Below are 19,675 nucleotides of genomic sequence, written 5' to 3'. Positions count from 1 at the left end.
TATTTACTTTTCGACAAAATTAACACATAATTTTTTTAGACTTTTTCTTTGAAAGTTGATATTTAAAAAATTTTAAAGAAAAAGTGAAAAAAAATTATGCATTAATTTTGTCCAGGAGTATACATTATTAAAATTTCAATTGTTTTAGAAATGATAGCACTGTCAATCAAATCTATTTACTTTATATGGCTACAGATATAAATGATAGATTTACAACGTTGATTTATCACGTTGTAATATTATGTAATTACGCGATTAGTGCGTTTAAAATATATTAAAATTGAGAATAAAATGCAATTATAATGCTGTGGTAGAAACTGAAAGAGAAAAATAATCAATTGATCAGTTGAAAGTCAAAAACAGAGTATTTATTAAGCGCAAATCCATACGTATATCATACACGCTTAATTTACAATGCATTCACATCGATAAAATTACAACACATTTGCGCCACCCGCTTTGTGTCAATAGAGATACTTATGTATAAAATATCGCGTATGACATTTCATAGAGAATGTCGATTCTATTCGCGCTTTGCAGAATTATATATTAAAAATTCGCGTCCGCGTGTCGCTCGTTAAACTCTGCAACTCTGTTAGATTTTATTTAAATAACTTTTACATTCTTGCAAAGTAAAATGGCTATAATTTTATTAGGCCTATAGCCTTTAAGAGAAAGTCATTTAAATTATTTAATTATCGTTAAAAACCTCTGTCGCATCACGATTTTTCAAGCGCGATCGTAGATTCTTTCTCGACTCGAACCTTGTGTCATGCAAAGTTCGTGGTTCAACGAAGATATTCCCAGGGGCTTTCCTGAGGATAATTCTCCCGCGATAAACGGCAGAAGAGAACTACGAATTTATGACGTATGTGATCCAGTCAACGGTCTTGGCCACGCGATGATAGATTCCCGGTTGACCTGGCTGCGCGCAGGAATAACCTGCGGAGACGATGCCGATGAGATACCATCGACCAGTTTTCTCCAACATCAATGGGCCGCCGCTATCGCCCTGAAAAAGCGTTAAACGCGTCACAGAATGATGAACGAAACAATGGGACAGATTCATTGATCAAACAATACGCGCCCACGATGACGAAACTGCTTACCTGACACGAGTCTTTACCGCCGCCGCGATAACCGGCGCACATCATCTCGTCATAAATGACGACGTTGATACCATTGGATCGATGCCATCGCTCGCAGAGGCGATTGTCGATTACGGGCACATCCACTGCCTGCAGCGTCTTGGGTCGCAATCTGGAACCTGAAATTAAATAATTCGTGAAAATAAATGAAATTTAATTATTATAATTAATTATTATTCACTCTTAAATATGTAATATAATATATAATATTTTATTTTTTCTCTCTCAAAAAATAAAATCCGACTGATGTTAAAAGATTCTAATTTTTTTTCTATATGACAAAAGAGAAAAGTGTACGATTTTAAAATTATGTTGCCAAATGGATATATAAAATTTAATTTTTCTTCAATGATACACTACCTGCTTGCAAGGCGCCCCATCCAGCAGCCCAGCCATATTGTCCTAAGAAATCTTCATTTTTCTCTGGTAAGCATATAGGCGCTATATGGGGCATGTAATGAACTGGTCGATCCAATCGAAGCACCGCCACATCGAATCTGATAAATAATTAAACATGAAAGATGAGGAGATGTGTCGGTAAAATTAATTCTTTTCAAAAATTACAATATTCTCGAAGTATATCACATCTCTTTAATGAGTTTCCAATAAATTAATAATACCATGAACGTACCTATCCGCTTGCGGCGTGAACTTGAAGTAAGGATGTACTCTAATCTCCCGAACTCCAAAAGTATAAGCTGGAAGAGACTCACTCGCAGAATTGACCACGTAATCACCAAGAGTTACTTGAACTTGCCTAGCTGAAGCTCTAAAGAATTTGAAGAAATTATTTGATATTATTATAATGTTGATTAATGCATGGAAATGTTTTGCCATCTTTTATATTAATAAACTTTAAATATTAAATTTAATATATAAAATTACATTAATGTATACATTTCTTCTTAGATTTTGAGAAGAATCACGAACGCGATTGCAATTAATCAAATTAATAATTGATATACACATATATATAACAAGCACAAATTATTTTTCACTCACTTGGCAACGCAGTGCCCAGCTGTGACAACGTGAAATCGATTAACCAAGGTGCCGCCGCATCTGCTGGATCCGATCCGTATGTAAGCCTGTCAAAGCAAGAGGCGATTTCAATGAAATAGATTCAAAATACCCGAGAAAAAGTTTCGCATTATTGCCCTGTCTGACCTGCCATGGAAAACTGCCGAAACCGGCGTCGTCACCGCCGACGATCCTTCTCTGGGCGATTTGCTTCGAGACTACCGGTATGCCGCAACCTGCAAAACGCAATTTCCTGGAGAATCGCGAATAATTGATGTGACATCTTAGTCATAGCGCTGTTAAGTCTAATTATTTGTCGAGTTATGCTAGAGTTACCAGATTTTTCTCTTCAAAAAAATGAAAATTAAGCATAAATTCCTATAGAGATATTTAGTAATATAATCATAATAATACTTATATAATAGTCGCGCGAAAAAGCTATTCAAATATCTCTTACAAGAAGTGTTTTATAAAACTAAAAATCCTAAATCATTCTGTGTGAACGCAGAACGTCTGGCAATTCCAACTATGCCGCAATCTGTAATTATAATAACGCGCAATGACGCTTAAACACAGCTCTATTGCAATCAGCTTCTAGAGCCGAATTGCGCTGCAAAGTTGAAGAAAGTATGAAGTAATCGACAGCGATAAAAATGTTCCTTTCCCGTTCTTGTATCACCGAAATTGGACTTGGAGTAATGACTTATAGTTATTAGCGCGTCTTTCAACGTGTTGGACCGCAGCTTCTGCATTGCGTGTAATCACAATAATTTCAATGATAACTCACTTTTTCGAATATCGTCCGAGAAATCATAGAATTTATTCGCAATTATTTATACACGTATTAGCTATTGAAGCAGCTGATGAGATAATCGCGAGAAGGAAGAAGCAATAAATTAATATACAATACAGAGATAAAGACAATGATTTGTCCCTTAGTTAGTCGCTGACAAATCCATGCGCTTATTAGTGCATCGCTTTGGAAAAGCATTCGTGTGCAGAAAACAGAGTTGTCGCGAATGCAACGAAGCGTTTCATCGCTATCGATCGTGAAAAAGAAAATGCAGGAGAATGCAGATCGCCAAAGTTTTAAATATCGACGTAGAGAAATGCGTTTTATCAAGAAAATTAATCCATCGACGAGGACAATTGATACTGACCTGTACAATTGTTGTGCTTTCGGTTTTAATCTATGCCAGTCCTATATAAATACTTACAATTTCTCCCAAATTAATGTAAAGTAAATTTTCTTTTCTTATATTCCTTCGTGTTTAAAAGAACATTTTATTCGGCTGTTTTTTCACGTTGCGGCGAAAAATATAAAAGGATCGAGATTGAGGAAACTGACATTTGAAACCCGATGATTAACATGCGTTTATGGGAATTTCAATGATATTGTGCAAAAACACAATATTATGATATCAATTAAAAATTATATCTGAACTAGCATGCATAGGAAGATAAAAATTTATGCAAATTTATTTTAACATGCTTGTGAAATATATATAATATTCGCAAGGTAAGAAAAATAAAAAAACAAAATATGTATATATATATATATATATATATATATATATACACACATTTTTTAAAATGAAATTCTGAAAAAAAAATTATGAAACTTGAAGGGAGAAGAAAGAATCTTAAAATTTTAGAAATGTGTGGAAAACATCCGACAAAGAAAACTGGTGCGGCAAAGGAAATGACATACTCGGAGTACATGCAAGTGCGTAAAATGTGAATTGCAAAATAACCGAGCTTGAAAAGAGAAACAACGACTGATAAAGAGAACTGGAACAGGGAAAGAAGAAAGAGAGAAGAGTCAAGAGACAAGGGAAGAAGAACTCATGCTTACAAGTGCGGTGCAATGGAGGGCATGCTTCTTCGAAGGAAGGACTTACGATCGTCGCTGTCGGTCTCCGTGTACAAATCCAGCGGAAGCGGCCGAGATTGATCTCTAGGTGACTCAATCAGGTTATAATCAGTGAGAGCTTTAGGGTCTTTCCGCTGACAACACGCGAACATAATGCCGCCGCAGCTGCCGTCCAACAGGCCAGCAGTCATCCAGCACATTAGAAAAAATTCGCAGCTCCGTCCGTCCGCGCACAATGTATCGTCGCCTTTCCACAGCGGTCTTTTTTGTTGGCGCGTCTCTGCAGAGAAAATATGGAAACTCTTCGTCTCTCGCGACTGTCATGTTACGTAATTCGTCCCGCGCAAACCGTCAAAGCTATTAGAGCGTGTGGCGCGGTCGCGCTTCCGGTCCGAAGAGGAAAAGGTCCGAAGAGGAAAAGGTCCGAACGAGTCATCGTGGTTACTAATCTAAATAGCGATCTGCATAACTATTAATGAAATCAGGAATGCGCTCGACACAAAATGTGAATCTTTAATGCGGTTCTTCTCAATCGAGATATTAATTATTAAGTGCTGCAATTATTAATGTCAATCGTTTGAAGACATTTGCAATTCTGCTACACGTTATATAATCGAATATCGAATTAAACATACTACGATCCTGATAAATCTTTATCAATTTATACACAAAGTTACGATTTCTTAAAAACTGCAAAGCTTTCCTATCATTCTTTCGATGCTTCGATTATTTGATGTTCGATCATTATAATTAATAATCGAAGAAAAGGCAAAGCCGCCATTCTTAATCTACCAGTTACTCCAAGTCTAATTTCGAAATACAAAACCATCGCGAAAACTAGAGCTTAAAGCTAACATGACTGCAGTAAGACAAAAAATAAAATTTAATTGCTTGAAAAATTGCTTACGAATAGAAATATTTTTAAATTATTATTTATGCTTAATTAAATCTTGAACGATACTAATTTAATACAAAGTTAAATATATTTCTGTACTAATGAGATAATTGTATCTTTTGTAAATAATTTTAATGAATTAAATGATATTTATATCATAATCTGTGTAATTAAAGACACAATTGTTTACGAGTAGAAATATTTTCAAACTAAATATTATTTATTCCTAATTAAATCTATCTTTAGATATTAGTGATATTAATTTAATACAAAGTTAAATATATTTTTGTACTAATAAGATATTTGCATCTTCCGTGAATAATTTTAATAGATTTAATATCTATAATATTTATACATAATCTGTGTCATCACATAAAGTCAAGTGATTATCGTAAACAATCACATCAATCTTGTTTTAGATCTGGCTAAAATCTTTTCCAATAATGGGCTTTCTATAGAAAGGCGTTTGGGCAATTGTAAAAGGGTCCTTCGGTACCAACCCAGCATAACGTCGATTTAACATCCGCGACAAGATGTTGTAATGATTTCCGTGCCTCAGACCACGACGGAAGTTGCAGACTACAGTGGAAATAAGTTTCGCGCGTCATCACAAGTTGCGTGATTTTTATGAATATGCAAGAGGCAATTGAAGAGAATCAAGCAGAGATCGCGAACTTGAAAAAAAAATTGAAAGTTCCCTGTAAAGCGACGTTGTTAAAGCTGATCGATAGTCATTGATGCTCTGATTCTAAATTGCACGTACCTGTTTCCAATCTAGGATAATCATCCGCCGTCTGCTTTCGGTGATCTGAAATAAAGACGAGATGTTTTTTTGGAAAGACGACGCCTATCGTCAAATCAAAAAGAAAAAATAATTTACTGTATAAGCGCGTATATCGGTGAAAAATTATAAAACAATAATTTCTATTTTTAATAGAAAATAGGGGTAGAGATTATAATATAATATTTATTGATAAAAATAGTTATAATATATAATTTCTATTTTTTAAATTATTAATTAATTGAAAACTAGAATAAAAAAGAACGAAAGAAGAATATTAATATGAGAATTATTTAATAACATTCTCGTAGAAACTATATACTATTTAATATTTCTTAAATACTATTGCTATATTTATTTGGACAAATGATTATTGAATTTGATTGTTACAGTTTGTTCCGTAGGAATTTACATAGGTATGTCACGAGTACTTATAATTAATGAGTTATCTGACCCGATCGTACGTCGATTCGTTTGCAATTGAAATGATTCGAAAGTATCATATAACGCGTCATTAACATTTACACGCTTTTCTAAACATCCTCATCGATAAAACGCTATTTGCACAACAAAGTGGTTTACAGAAGCGTCGAGATTACGCGAGCGCGCAAAGGTAAAGAAGAAAGTAAAAGGGAAAAGTGCTTATTAGACACTTGAAAGAGGAATGAGCAGCAATAATATGGGTCTATATCGTTCTATTAAACTGTGCAGTCCAAAGTTTCTAATACCGCAGAAAAATGTGTATTTGATGATGGCTCTGGATCGTTTAAATATTAGAGAAATTATGATATTACGATTTTATAATTTGCCAAAAAAACCAAGAAAACACTCTTCAGTTTTTAATTCAAAGATTCGTAAAGTTGCAACGTGACAAGAATAATAAAAAGATCTAATTATGAGTCAATTTAAATACAAAATTATTCTTTCTTTAATTTCAAGCGATAAGATAGAATGATTAAAGAACATGTATAATCACAACCCACAATTAAAACGAGGAAAAAGAAGAGGCTCTTACCTCTGACATCATCCTCGAATTCCGGCAACTGATTAGACTGCTGGAAGAAGGAGGCTCCGCCGCCTCCGATCGGTGGCAGGAAGTCGTTGTCGCGGAATATCAATCGCGGTGTCCGATGGGACATCACCGGCCTGTTGTAATCGGCGATTACGGGGCTCCTCCAGAGGGACTTGTGTTGCCTCCATGTACCGGGCAACTGGGGGGGAACGAAACGCGCGATCGGCCCGAGATGCCTACCGAGCGACGGTGGACCATCACCCACGTCGGCGAGGTAAGCAGCGGATCCCGTAGGAAATCGTACGTATCTTCGTCGGCGAATCGCCCCCGCCATCCCCCTGGTGCGATTCGTCTCGTCCCTTAGCACGCCGATGGCCGAGGAATCCAAGTTCGCGAGTTGCAGCGTCTCGCTCATCATCAAACTCGAGGAGAGACTCAGGACGACCGCAGCGAGAAGCCAATGACACGGCCTCGATACACCCATCGTTTTACTGCGAGGAAATTAGAAATCAGTTGTACGAAATAATCCTGTGTATGTATTTATACTTACAGTAAGATATATTTATATCGTAAGATATTTACAAAGAATCTTACAATCTCCTTATAATATTTTAATAATATATTCCATGGGTGGAAAATAAATTGATTTCCATAAATACTTTGAGCAAGACAAAAATAAGTCTTGTTTGTTAAGTCGATGAAACTAAGATTTATAATTCTATTTAATTCTATTTATTAATGTAATAACATTAATCAATTGTTAACATCATTATTTAAGAAAAAGAAATCAATATATAATTGATAAAATTAATAAATTATATATATATATATATATATATATATATATATATATATAATTTATTAATTTATATAAAGAGGACAGAAATGCATTTATATATAAATGATCTTATATACGACAATATTCTTTTGAAAATCCTAGATAATGTTAATACTCTCGATTCGGGCCGATTTTCTCCTCGCAGTCGGAGTTTCACGAGTCGTTAATCATGATCGCACGCTATTAAAGCGTCCGATTCTCAGCGAAAGGAAATGTGCATAGCTCGAACTCGTAACCAGATGGAATCGTTAAGGATTCTGACTCGAGGAATGCCACGTTACTCGTATCGACAATTATCGGTAGCGGTTTCGCGATGGCTCGAAGAACTTTCTTTTGGCACAAACCATCCGTGAGCGGCACGTGAAACGATGAGAATGATATAAAAATAAATTGTGCAAAATATATATTTTAGAGATAAAAGATAGGGAAAAAATGTGAAATTCTATTTAAATAAAATTCGCTTGAAATTATCAAATTTATTTCTTTTACATATAATTACCATTTTCTTGAAAATTATAAAATTTTTCAATTGCTTGAGATTTCCGTGTCAGCATCTTGTTTTGTAGAGCAATCATCATTTTTCCTTTAAATTCAGATTCTATTATCTATTCAAAGTTTGCGTGAGCGGCTAGAGAAAGATTTCTTTGTATAAGGTCACTTTAGAGGCAAAGTAGAAAATAACTTCTTCGTGGCCCATGAATTCTTCTCGACGGGACAAAACAAAATCCCGTTTGCGTCATGATCCTTCGTAACGAGTGAAAGTAAAGAAGTTCACCCGGAACCAAACATCAAGACAGTTATACTCAAGAAGATTCACTATTATATATAAGCACTTAAATCCATCAACATCTTCGCCGAATAGAATTATTGTCTATCGACAACATTAGCGAGAGAAAACGATGCGCCAACCGCAAAACTTTAATAAGAATTTCTCATCTATCGGCACTTTTGTTTTTATATTTTGCCTGTAATTTAATTAATAATGAGAAATTAATTTAAATAGATCTAAATTTTTATTATAGGAAGAAAGATACGAGTGAATCCTTTGTTGGCTAAATTTTTTTAGAAGCCTCGCTTATACGCTTACGATATACATGCAAAAGGTGTGTGTCTGATTGACGTTGATTGACGTTCGGTCCAGACAAATGTGGAAATGTCAAAAAGGAAAGAAAAAACAAAGAGGATATAATTGTTTGTTGAATAATCCCCGGTGGACGGCCTTGTCGAGCCGCTATCAATCGCGGCGGCGCCTGGTGAACGGTTCGATGTGTTAGTAGGTCATTGGCTCTCCGTCGTGGATTCACCAGAAGTGAAAGTGTACTTCTTGCGTGCACAGTGTGAAGTTCACGTTCACGCGGTGCCACTCGCCGGCGGAAGTTACAAATCGCTGCTCGAATCGTGTTCTCGGGGGCCTTCTTGCCTAGCTTTTGGTTCTCCCTCTTCCATCTGTATCCCTTTTGCTTCCTGCGAATACGTCGTCGCAAATGCACGCGAATTTATTATTGCACGAGCGGTGAATTTCATCGTGAAAGTGTTTGATTGTTATAAATGCGATCGCTTTTGCTTCATAATGCGATCGCTTTTGCTTCATAATCGCTCGATTGCGATTTCCGACGCGTTCAGCTTTTTTATTTCCACCGGGCAACGAAATGATTCCTTTTTTAATTTTCGGCTTTGTCGAGCGTATCTTGATTCGGGTATTAAATTGTGAGATCAAACTCTAATGTTTATCACGCGTATAGCGATGTACACAAACAGTATAGTGTGCATATGAGATTAATAATCTACCTGCAACTTTTTCGAGTTGATAGTCTAGTTTTGAAATCGAAAATTAAGGATATGTGACACTCTTGATCTTAAGGATATGTGACACTCTCTGATCTTTAATTATTCGAGTCACAACAGTTTTGAATTCAGAACCGGCCGCTTGGACCAACTGGAGACGTCGCCGTTTTCCAGCTGTCAGTGAAAGCTCGCGCACGTGCAAGCACCCACATGGATCGATCCCCCGATTGGATATATCTTTCTCCTCTCTCGCGCTCTCGGCGAGATCTCGAATTCCGCGTGAATCGACGTTAAAAGAACGAGGGGGGGAAGCGGTCCATCACTTTCTCCAGGCGCCAGGCACAAGCACTTACTTTCGCCCAAAATTTCCGAAGGATTATATTCCGTCCTCTCGTTCCGCTACGAATGAATCGCATCAATTTTCCCTCGATGCATCGTGTGTATAATATCCTAATAGCTAACATGACAATGGCAAACCGGCCAAGCATCACGAAGAAAAGCTCGATCACCGAGCCACGACGATAATGTCGATGATCATACAATATCTGTGCATGCACGCGTTTGGAATTATATAATATAAACCTAAATAATATATACGTGTACCTCATCGTCAAATAAAATGAAGCGCTATTACATCGTCCGCGCATTATTAAACATACCGTATCTTAACTTAACCGGATGCGGCTAATGTTCCGTATAATATATGGATAATCCTTCAACGATATCGATATTATATATATATAATATCGATATCGTTGTAGAATTATCCATATATTATATATTATTATATTATATATATATTATTTTAGTTATTTACATTTTATTATGATTTGATTATGATTTTCATACAATTTTATTTACATTTTACATAAGATTGATTATGTGTCACATAATCATGTATATGTCACATAAGCAATCTTATGTAAAATGTAAATAAATAAAATAAAATATAAATATAAATCGCAACGCTATCATTACACCTCATTTACACCTCTCTATTATACGTTATCAAATTGTACACATCACATAATATTACAATATTACATAACATTTATCAGAATATATCAGAACATTACAACCAATTTGACCAATTATTTAGATAATTCCTTTATATAATATATTCTTTCGCGTGCTATAAGCTATATAAATTTACCAGGATTATTCAAATTTATATATTTACCCAATAAAACAGATGAGATCTTCATCCTCATTAAATTCGCTACCTGTAATTGCACCAGATACAACTTCGGGAAACTTTAACTTTCATGTAAAAACTTGGACAGATCTAACGTAAATACTTAAAATTCATCTTTTTACGTGCGTTTCGAAAACGCATTCGTGTACGCGTTTCCTTTCGAAATATAAAAAACCGGTTTCTTCACCGAAGAAATCTCGACTGTGAGTCGCAGCGACTGATCTTATTTATGGCCTTGAAAGGAGTAAGTATTTTCGCGGTCTAATTCACCGATATCTTTCGTGACGAACACTTTCCATTGTGTAATGAATCTTTTCTCACTGACCGCTTGGTTTCTGGTCCGTTTCCGCAAGTGATGACTATGTAGCAGCAATGAGGAACAATGAATGTATAACGACCACCGAGCTTTTCAGGAATGAAAAAGATATGAATCGCAACAAAGTGACAATTTCGATAAACGATTTATTTCTTGCAAAATTCGATTTCAACAACCGTTCATGACTTCGGTTTAAACACTTATACTTCGGCTTAAATAAAAGTTAAAAGCCTACTCATGTAGCGACGAGTTCCACGTTTCTCTGTCGAGTTCCGTTACGTAAACGATGGGGAGTGTTTGGGCAACGCGTGTACAACGGTACCGAAGCGTGCATCCTCGATGCGCCGTCGCGAGCGTTTCGTTTTGAGAAAGAACGGAAGTACTTTCACTGCCTACGAGGATGGCAACTTAAAAATAAAAGACCCTCCTCCTCGCTCGAAAGCGACGCTCTATGCCACGCATTTAAAAAAATGTTTTACTGATGTAGTAGATAAATAATAGATAAAATTTTGGATACAGTAACCAAAATTTTTATTGCTAATTTTTTGTATCTATTACAATATTGTAACACGTAGAATTTATAGTAACAAATTCTAATATAATACTTTTTAGTAAATTTAGATCATATTGTCAAATATTAATCATTGCATTGATAAATATAAGATAAATATAATATTTTAATTAGAGTTTAAATATTAGAGTTTAAATATAAGAGTTTTGATGCGATTAATAATATATAATATATAAGATAATAATATATAATAAATAAGCAGACTTTCTTCCTAAATTTCATTAACAGTTCAAATATAAAGTATGTCTCTATCACTTCGTTAGATCGATTAACTGCAAAATACATACGATATCACGATATTTGCTAATCACTTATTTATGTCAGTTAATTTTTCCTGCAAAAATGCAGAAAATTGTTGCTCCAATTGCGAGACAATTTATTTAATGCGTAACGCAAAAATTTATATTTTAAATTGCAAAAATGTGTTTTTATCCCAGAATTAGCGGAAGGATTTTTCCCCCACGAAATTGTCAAAAAATTCATCTCCATCTGAGATTTTCAAAGAACACATTTTTTTCGTCTTACGTTATTTTTTCATGGTACATTATATTTCGTTGACATAAATTTCTGTGTAAATTTTTCATAAAGTGGGAGTTTTTAATGTGAAACTTTCGTGTATAATACATAGTTGCATCAAATTTCTTTAAAACAGCATACTACCGTGATTTCCACAGTCACGCGATTATTTATTATTAGTGTCAATTATGTCAATTATGAAGAAGTTCTAATTAAAACTAACGAATACATGGTTACGAATTATCTAAGATCGATACTGGAGCATCTTTTATGGAACACAAGCTTCTATTGCCATATATAAGATAGAATCTATAAACGACAGATTACATTAACGGGCGTGTTATTAGACTTAATTGACGAATCGAACTAAATTGATATCGAGATTGAGAACGAACTGATCGTCTCCATGCATCAAAATCACCGGCTTGTGTTTCTCGCTTAACATACTTTTTATAAGAGTCGGCTGATAGCCTCTGTTTGAAAAGATAGGTGCTCCACACGAAGGCGATCTTGCTTTCTCCCTGCTGCTTTTGTAATGTAACTGTCGCGTTTAATCGGACATTAAGCTTAACGAAACGAAACGAAACCGAGCGTTCCGTTTTAATCCATCGTGTCGATTTCGATAATAAATCGAATAAATTTACGATCTTGCTGTTTTTTAATTCTTCGCGCGCGCGATTTATCACTTATATACGATCAAGTACACGAAACTATGGGAGAAAGTTTTTCTTTTTTTTTGAAGCTGAGCCGATCGCCTTTACACGCGCGCCGACTTTTGCATTGTTAAACAAGTACGAATCTCTCAAGATCGAGAGATAGATCCTCCAACATGTTGCTCTATGTCGAGAAGAAAGCACCATTCTGTAACTTTGTCTTTTTGCGATAATGAACTGTACACGTGAATGAATGGCCTGATTCTGAACCTCAAACAAGTCAAATTGCATCTCATTACGGAAGCGTAACAATCTTTTCTCTCACGAGTTGCTTTCTCCGAATTAAATTAACAATATCTAGTGTAGTTATAAAGCATTTTGTATAGTATTTATGTAGCAACTATGTACTAATCAAATTCTGTTTTTATCTGCGTCTCTTTTATTTATAGAAACTCCTCGCGGAGATTTCTCGCGAATTCTCTTGTTCTAGCGTTATAAGATTAGAAAATAGAAAACTCGCGATGAATAAAATGGACCGGTTAGCCGATTTACAAGAGAGAACGATAGCTAAATCGGCGTGAGACTGCACTCACCGATTCACGAGACGTGACCTTCCCGGATTTCTCCTCGGCTGATTGAACCAATGCGAGCGATTTCTCGAGCAAAATCCGCCAGGATGGAGCTACTTCCGCCGCCCTCTCTTCTACGACCTCTTCGTCTGCCTCGTCTGACCAAGGTAGTCCTCAGCACCATAACACAATCGAGGATACTGTTGCGAGGAACGATTGTTCACCGAGATGTATCACTGCAAGGTGTTCTTCATTGATCGATCGCGTTCTCCCCGATCGCGTCGCGAAAAAATTGTCGGAGCACTCGCGACTTACATATCCGGAATGACAAGAAAACTAAACATGACAACGTCATGTAATCACCTTCGTTATCGCGATACGATAAAGTGTCTAACTATCGCTTCAGTGACTAACGAGGTCGTTCTGAACGTCTTTCTTTGGATTGGAAAACGTCGCGATTTCGGCATCCGCGAATTCTACTCTTCAGGGTATCACACCTGGGAGTACACCTCCCTTTTTTCTCACTTTGCCACTGATTTTTAATGGACTATTTTTAAATTTCTCCCCGAGGTTTCGACGTGACTTCCTCCAGTTCCTCCGAGACAGATTCGGTTGACGGACGACCCTCTCGCGGACGCGAGCGACCCGATGAAGCGTGTCGGCTATCACACGCTGACGAAGCTCCGCATGTCTATCCTCTCTTCTCGAGGAGCCCCGAAGAACGCCTGCCTCGCGCCGTCGTCGGTGTTCGCCGGCGCCGCTACGTCTGCTCTCACTTTCTCCGAGTAGTTTCATTTCGGTACGTAAAACTCTCTCGCCTTGTCCCCCACCAGTGGTTTGCGTGCGAGGCGACAGTCCGCGCCTCCACCACTTCACGACGTCCGAAAAAGCCAACCGGTATCCATCGCATGGAGAACCTGCGATTACCCCCTTGATGATCTCGTCTTCCCCTACTTCCCCCTTTTCACCCGCCATCGACTTCACCGACCTTCCGTAACACTCGGTTCCTGGTGGAAGCGAGAATTTCCAGGAAGGATGTTTACAACATTTAATTTCTCAATAATAGATTCTATTAATTAACAATCTTCCAATTTTTTCACGATGGTAGTTATATTTAGAATGTTATTAGCATTACGTATGCGTGTATTGCTTTGAAGCGTTAGAGATGAATAGACGACATGATCAAAAGAGGATGATATTAGAATGAAATAATGTCCTTTTAAACTCATTTGCGTTTGTTCCGAAAGATGAACGACATTCTAGTGTTCCAAACTCATGATGAAGTACAGTAGGCGTCAATAATGTTTTAACATATGAAATTGGTCGCATGCAGGAGTAATAATAACTAGATGTATCGTATCAAGCTATTTATGCATCATGACTGTTAATTCGAAAAGAAATCGACAACATTATTTTAGAATTGTGTCCACATACATCTATTTAACAATTTTAAATGCAATTTATAAAAGATTATAGGCATAATTTCAAAACAAATATTGTCGGTTTCTTTTCTAACTAACAGTCATGATGCATAAATAGCTTGATGTGATGCGTTTAGTTATTAGCCCCAAATGTGACTAATTTCATATGTTAAGACATTATTTTATTTTAGACATTATTATTTTATTATTGGCGCCTACTGTACCTAATCTCTCGTTGCATTGTTCCTTTGTTCATTAATGATTTCCACAGGATGAATGAGATACAAGTACCCAATTTCGTTGACACGCTAGAAAGTTTTACCGACATCTTACATCTCTCTATTTTATTAATCGAGGTGAGATTTCGCGTACGTATTCCAAAAAGCGCAAATGAAAATATACCGCAAATTATTTACCGAATTTTTTATATTTATATGAGATACAAGAGTTATTGTACATTTATATGATTGATTTTTATTTGTGTATTTAGTTTTTATTTTTATTTTCGTAATTTTTGTAATTTTGCTCTTATTTAATTTTATTTTGTTTCTACTTTCGTTTATGTAATAGATCTTCGTACATCATCATGCTAAATAAATAAATAAATAAATAAGTTTTAATATTAATGATTAAATCATAATCTCAATAATTTGCAGAATTCATCAAATAATGACTTGAGATTCCCCAGATAGAAAGAGGTAAAAATCTTTCGTTAATGAATATTCAAAAGATCGCATTTCAGATTCGCACGTTTCACCATTTTGCTCAGCTGCTGTGAACATTTAGGAAGTAAGTTGAAGTAATTAAGCAGTCGATCGTTCTGAAAATGAGTACGAACCATTGTTTCACCGAAAAGAAGTTTAAAAATAATAGTCTTTTCATTAAAAATTTCTCATTTTTACTGCACATATTTTTAACAACTATATTTGTGGTCCTTTTTTTCTTCCAAATTTGCACACTTTCATTAATTAAATATTCAGATTAACGAAATATATACGTATCTGTGCAATATAAAGCTCTGAGCTAACATTTCGAATTTAAATGGATAAGACTCAAAATCGATTGATTGACAATTTCGTTAAACGATTTGGCCCGTTTGGGGAAGGAAGGCGCCGTTTTTTATCCGGGGCACTCTCGTTTTTGCGAATTTACGAGCGTGTCCGCGGGTATCAGGAAATCATTGCGCCGTGAATTATTATTTAAGCATCGGTGAAAGTCGGTAACAAGCTGAGGTGAGGCGAGCAATGGGACAATCGACAATAAGATTACTTTTCGGCGCAAAGCTCTAATGTGCTACTTTCGTGCGTCGAATACGGGGAACGAATGCCAGGCTCCTGTCAATTTTGCGATCGGCCAATGATAACGATCTGCCGTCTTGATCGCCTTCAAGATCAGCTCCGAGGATCATCATAACATTCTTCTACGCTGATGAAGCGAAAAATACCACGCAATCCTGCAAGATCCGTCTTGATAATACGATTGCAATGACGTGGGATAAAAACGCGACAATTAACATTTTTAAGTTAATCTTGAAAAAAGAGTGGCAAATAAATAAATGATATTTGACCATGATTCATCGATTTGATTCATCGAATTACAGGGAATAATAATTCTGGAATTTCAGATCTTAATGAGACAAATTGCGGTAGTATCCGGCTGCATGAGAAAGGCTGCTAGAAAAAAAAATCGAAGCAAATTATGAGCGATATGAAATAAAAATTATATATCGATGAAGAATTATAAGCATGAACTGTTACATGTTTATGTGCACATGTCGAAAATTTATGCAGATTATATACTAGATGAAAACGAAAGTAGAGGCGACGTCACATGCGTCATGTTTGACGCACAATTTTAACTCCTTTCTCCTCTTTGACACCTCTAAGCCGGACTTATCGATTAGTACATCCTGTAATACGCAAACTATCTTTTTATCTTATCTAACTATCTTTTATCTTACCTTTTTATGTAGATGATCCTACAATAAATTTAAAACGCACCCACGTCAATAGGAAAATATGACAGCAGGAATTATTAAATTGTGAAATAAAATTTCTCCCAATTTTTCTGCCAACGATCAGAAATGACGAGTTTTTTTTATACTTTTAATTAGAAATCTTACTCCAAACTTATCACATTCAATTTCTTTATAATATTAGACCTAATTAAATTTTTTAATTAAATTAAACCTTATCGAAAATACGAAACTTTTCGTGCACGACGTGCGTAACGATTAATGAGGCTTGTTAACAATTACCATTGCAATTGCATCCATTAGAGAGAAAGATAGATGCTCAATTAAGATCGAAAGTATTCACCGATGAAATCGTCTCGTAGAGAGCGACTCGCGGCGTAAGAATGCGCGCAAGAAATAGGTCGAAATCGAAGAACGCGATCGCAAGATCATCGGTTTCTTTTATTCGTCTAGACGAGTCGCCTAGTATCTCCTCCCCCCGCCTAGAGTCAACCAGGTGTAACTTTCTCCGTGAACTTCGAAAGTCCGCGCGTATCCATCGCCGCATTTCGCTTCGCGAAATTAAATCCTTCGTGGCCGGAAGTCGAGAGAAGTTTCTTCTTTAAATATCACTCTCTTTATAAAGTCCTTCATAAACTCTAAGATAAGTAATTAATTTCTACGCGTTGAAACTCGTTTAGAATATTTTATGTAGTGCGAGCAATCTGCCATTAATATACATATCGTCACACATTTTTATTTATGCCTTTTTAGACTCTCTCTCTCCCTCTCTCGAAACAATTAAAATATAAACTGCTCTCACTTTACAAGTGTTTCAGGTATTACTGTGTAGATTGTGTGTGCAATTAGTTATGACGCATCGTTCGCGCGCAATTCACAATAGAAATTCTAAACAAGTCGTTTCTTTCCTATTTAACGCATGCAAATTTATGAATTAATATGGAAATACTAACGAAACCGCAAAAAGAAAAGGAAGAAAGAAATGAGGTCATGCGACGCGTGTTATTGCGTAACTTCGTGGAAGCCCAAGATGCCAGGATGCAATTAGGCAGTTGGTCGCATTACACAGTCTTTTGCGTATACGAGACGTGTTCGCGCAACTATTGTGACGTGAATAGATAAATACTAACGTGGAATGCGGATGACTAATGCATATCAGAGTGATATTCATCGAGAGAGTATTACGATGTCGCAGAAAGAGCAATGAACAAAAGAATAACATCGTGCAACACGTGCATTACGTTGACGTAGTAAACGATAAAGGATTATTAAGGGTTTCATGGAAGGAATTTAAATAATAAAATCATACATCCTTTTTTCTTCTATCCAAAACGATGAATGATATATTTAATAATTCGGATAAATTGGCATATGACATGATCTCTTATTGCTTTCAAGTTATCTCGCTAACATATTACTTATGCTTGACTCGCGGTCTATGTTGTAAGTATTTTTAAATGTTGTGAAATTTAATAGTGATCAGATGCTTAATATTATGACTTTAGATATAAAAAAAAAGATTCTCGTTTCATATGAAATATCGATTTATCATGTTTTAAATTTATTATTCATATTCATCATAATTTTAATAATTATGACTAATAAAGATTTTTAACACATTTAATTATATTTAAAAAGCGAACAATTATTTAATCGGAGTCATTTTTCAAATAAAAATGATAAATATAAAATAAATTTCATCAAGAATATATAAAAAAAATAAAAGCTCATAATATTATCATACTTGATTTTTGTTTTAGATGTATGTTTAATATCTCCAAAGGATCAAGTTTATGAAATGAAAATCTTCTTCATTTCAGAAATCATGAAGCATTCTTAAGCATTTAGCCGAGAATACGTGAGATACATAAGTGACGTTAATTAGAGCGGTGCAAATCAGAAAACTGTTTGTAATCTTTCTTGTAAATAGAAAATGTGCAATCATAAGTAGATTCCTATTCGTATTTGCTCCAATAATTTACAAGGTACGTTTTGGAAAATTACAAATATGTTAGGAATTGTATAAAATATTACACATTGCAATGAATGTATATAACTCTCAGTGACTGCGTTTATAATGTTGAATCAATTATTAATGGATTAAAAAATTTCAATTTAATATAATATAAATCAATTTACTTTTAATTTTACTTGATTGATTAAGTTTAATATTTTATTCCTATCTTACTTTTGTTTACTTTCTTTGTATATTATACCGCAAGATGGTCATATAATTTAATACAAAGACAGTTCTTATAGAGTATGAAGAGATATAACATTATGCATTTATTTTTCTATTAATTAAGCTTAATATTATATTTTATTTTTGTTTATTTTTGTCCATGTTATAAAATGTAAAATTACGCGCGAAAATGTGTGCTCAAGACGTAAAAGATTCTCTGAAACATCACTAATCATCGCACCAACTTCCTTTCGCGACCCATATAGATCGGCCTGGCGAACATGCACGACGTACGCGTATATCAGTATGTACAAGTACACGCAAGTGTGTACATCTCTCTATGCGCGAAAGGGACTTTACTTTCTCAAGCACGCGACCGCCGTCACTCCATCGGCAACTCCTCTTACTTTCTCTCCCGCGCGTTTTAAAAGTAGGTCCCAAATAGGATTAAACGATCTTTGAGAAGAGCCTCGATACGCTCGATACGCTGCTCATGTTACTCGTTTTGCTACAAGCGACGAAGCTATTAATCGCGTTAATAAAAATAGTTGCGCGTAAAGACAATCGAGAGGGTGATCAAGAGAGGATGTCTTGATAATAAGAAATATTGTTTTCAAATCTGTTATATATATGTAACTAACACTACAAAATGCAACGTGTTATTCATATTGTCTTTATGACAAAGATATTTTTAAATGAATTTTAAGATTATTCTTAATAAAAAATAAAAAAGAATTTTATTACATTGAATATAAAAATATAGAAATTGTGAAACTTTCTTTATCTTTAGCTTTGCTTAAATTTGTATGCCAGAATCATATTTCTTTTATTATTTTATTCTTATCAGATATAAACTTTTTAAAACTTTTTTAAACTTTTTTTTAAGATTGACAATAATTTTTTACAATCGAGTTCATTCTGAAAA

At 35.3% G+C, this 19,675-nt stretch overlaps 1 protein-coding gene across 3 annotated transcripts; it reads right to left on the bottom strand.

Annotated features, from left to right (window-relative positions):
• Nucleotides 1–346: 346 nt before the first annotated feature.
• Nucleotides 347–13,935, bottom strand: LOC105251115 (serine proteinase stubble). 3 transcript variants are annotated; one of them, XM_020027469.2, is made up of 10 exons: nucleotides 13,197–13,935; nucleotides 6,733–7,220; nucleotides 5,700–5,744; nucleotides 4,070–4,321; nucleotides 2,316–2,404; nucleotides 2,151–2,236; nucleotides 1,780–1,917; nucleotides 1,509–1,645; nucleotides 1,110–1,267; nucleotides 347–1,012 (listed from the first exon to the last, which is right to left on the bottom strand). In XM_020027469.2, exons 2-10 carry the CDS (start codon nucleotides 7,211–7,213, stop codon nucleotides 854–856), a joined length of 1,545 nt encoding a protein of 514 aa, XP_019883028.2. In that variant the 5' UTR covers nucleotides 7,214–7,220; nucleotides 13,197–13,935; the 3' UTR covers nucleotides 347–853. The 3 variants fall into 3 exon arrangements, with proteins under 3 accessions (XP_019883028.2, XP_011255954.2, XP_025262245.1); XM_011257652.3 differs by lacking the exon at nucleotides 4,070–4,321; XM_025406460.1 differs by lacking the exons at nucleotides 4,070–4,321; nucleotides 5,700–5,744.
• Between the last annotated feature and the right edge of the window lie 5,740 nt (nucleotides 13,936–19,675).

This window comes from Camponotus floridanus, unplaced genomic scaffold (genome assembly GCF_003227725.1).
Source record: "Camponotus floridanus strain SB8 unplaced genomic scaffold, Cflo_v7.5 scaffold144, whole genome shotgun sequence".
NCBI classification, from domain to species: domain Eukaryota; kingdom Metazoa; phylum Arthropoda; class Insecta; order Hymenoptera; family Formicidae; genus Camponotus; species Camponotus floridanus.
This window is presented reverse-complemented; position numbering and strand designations above follow the sequence as displayed.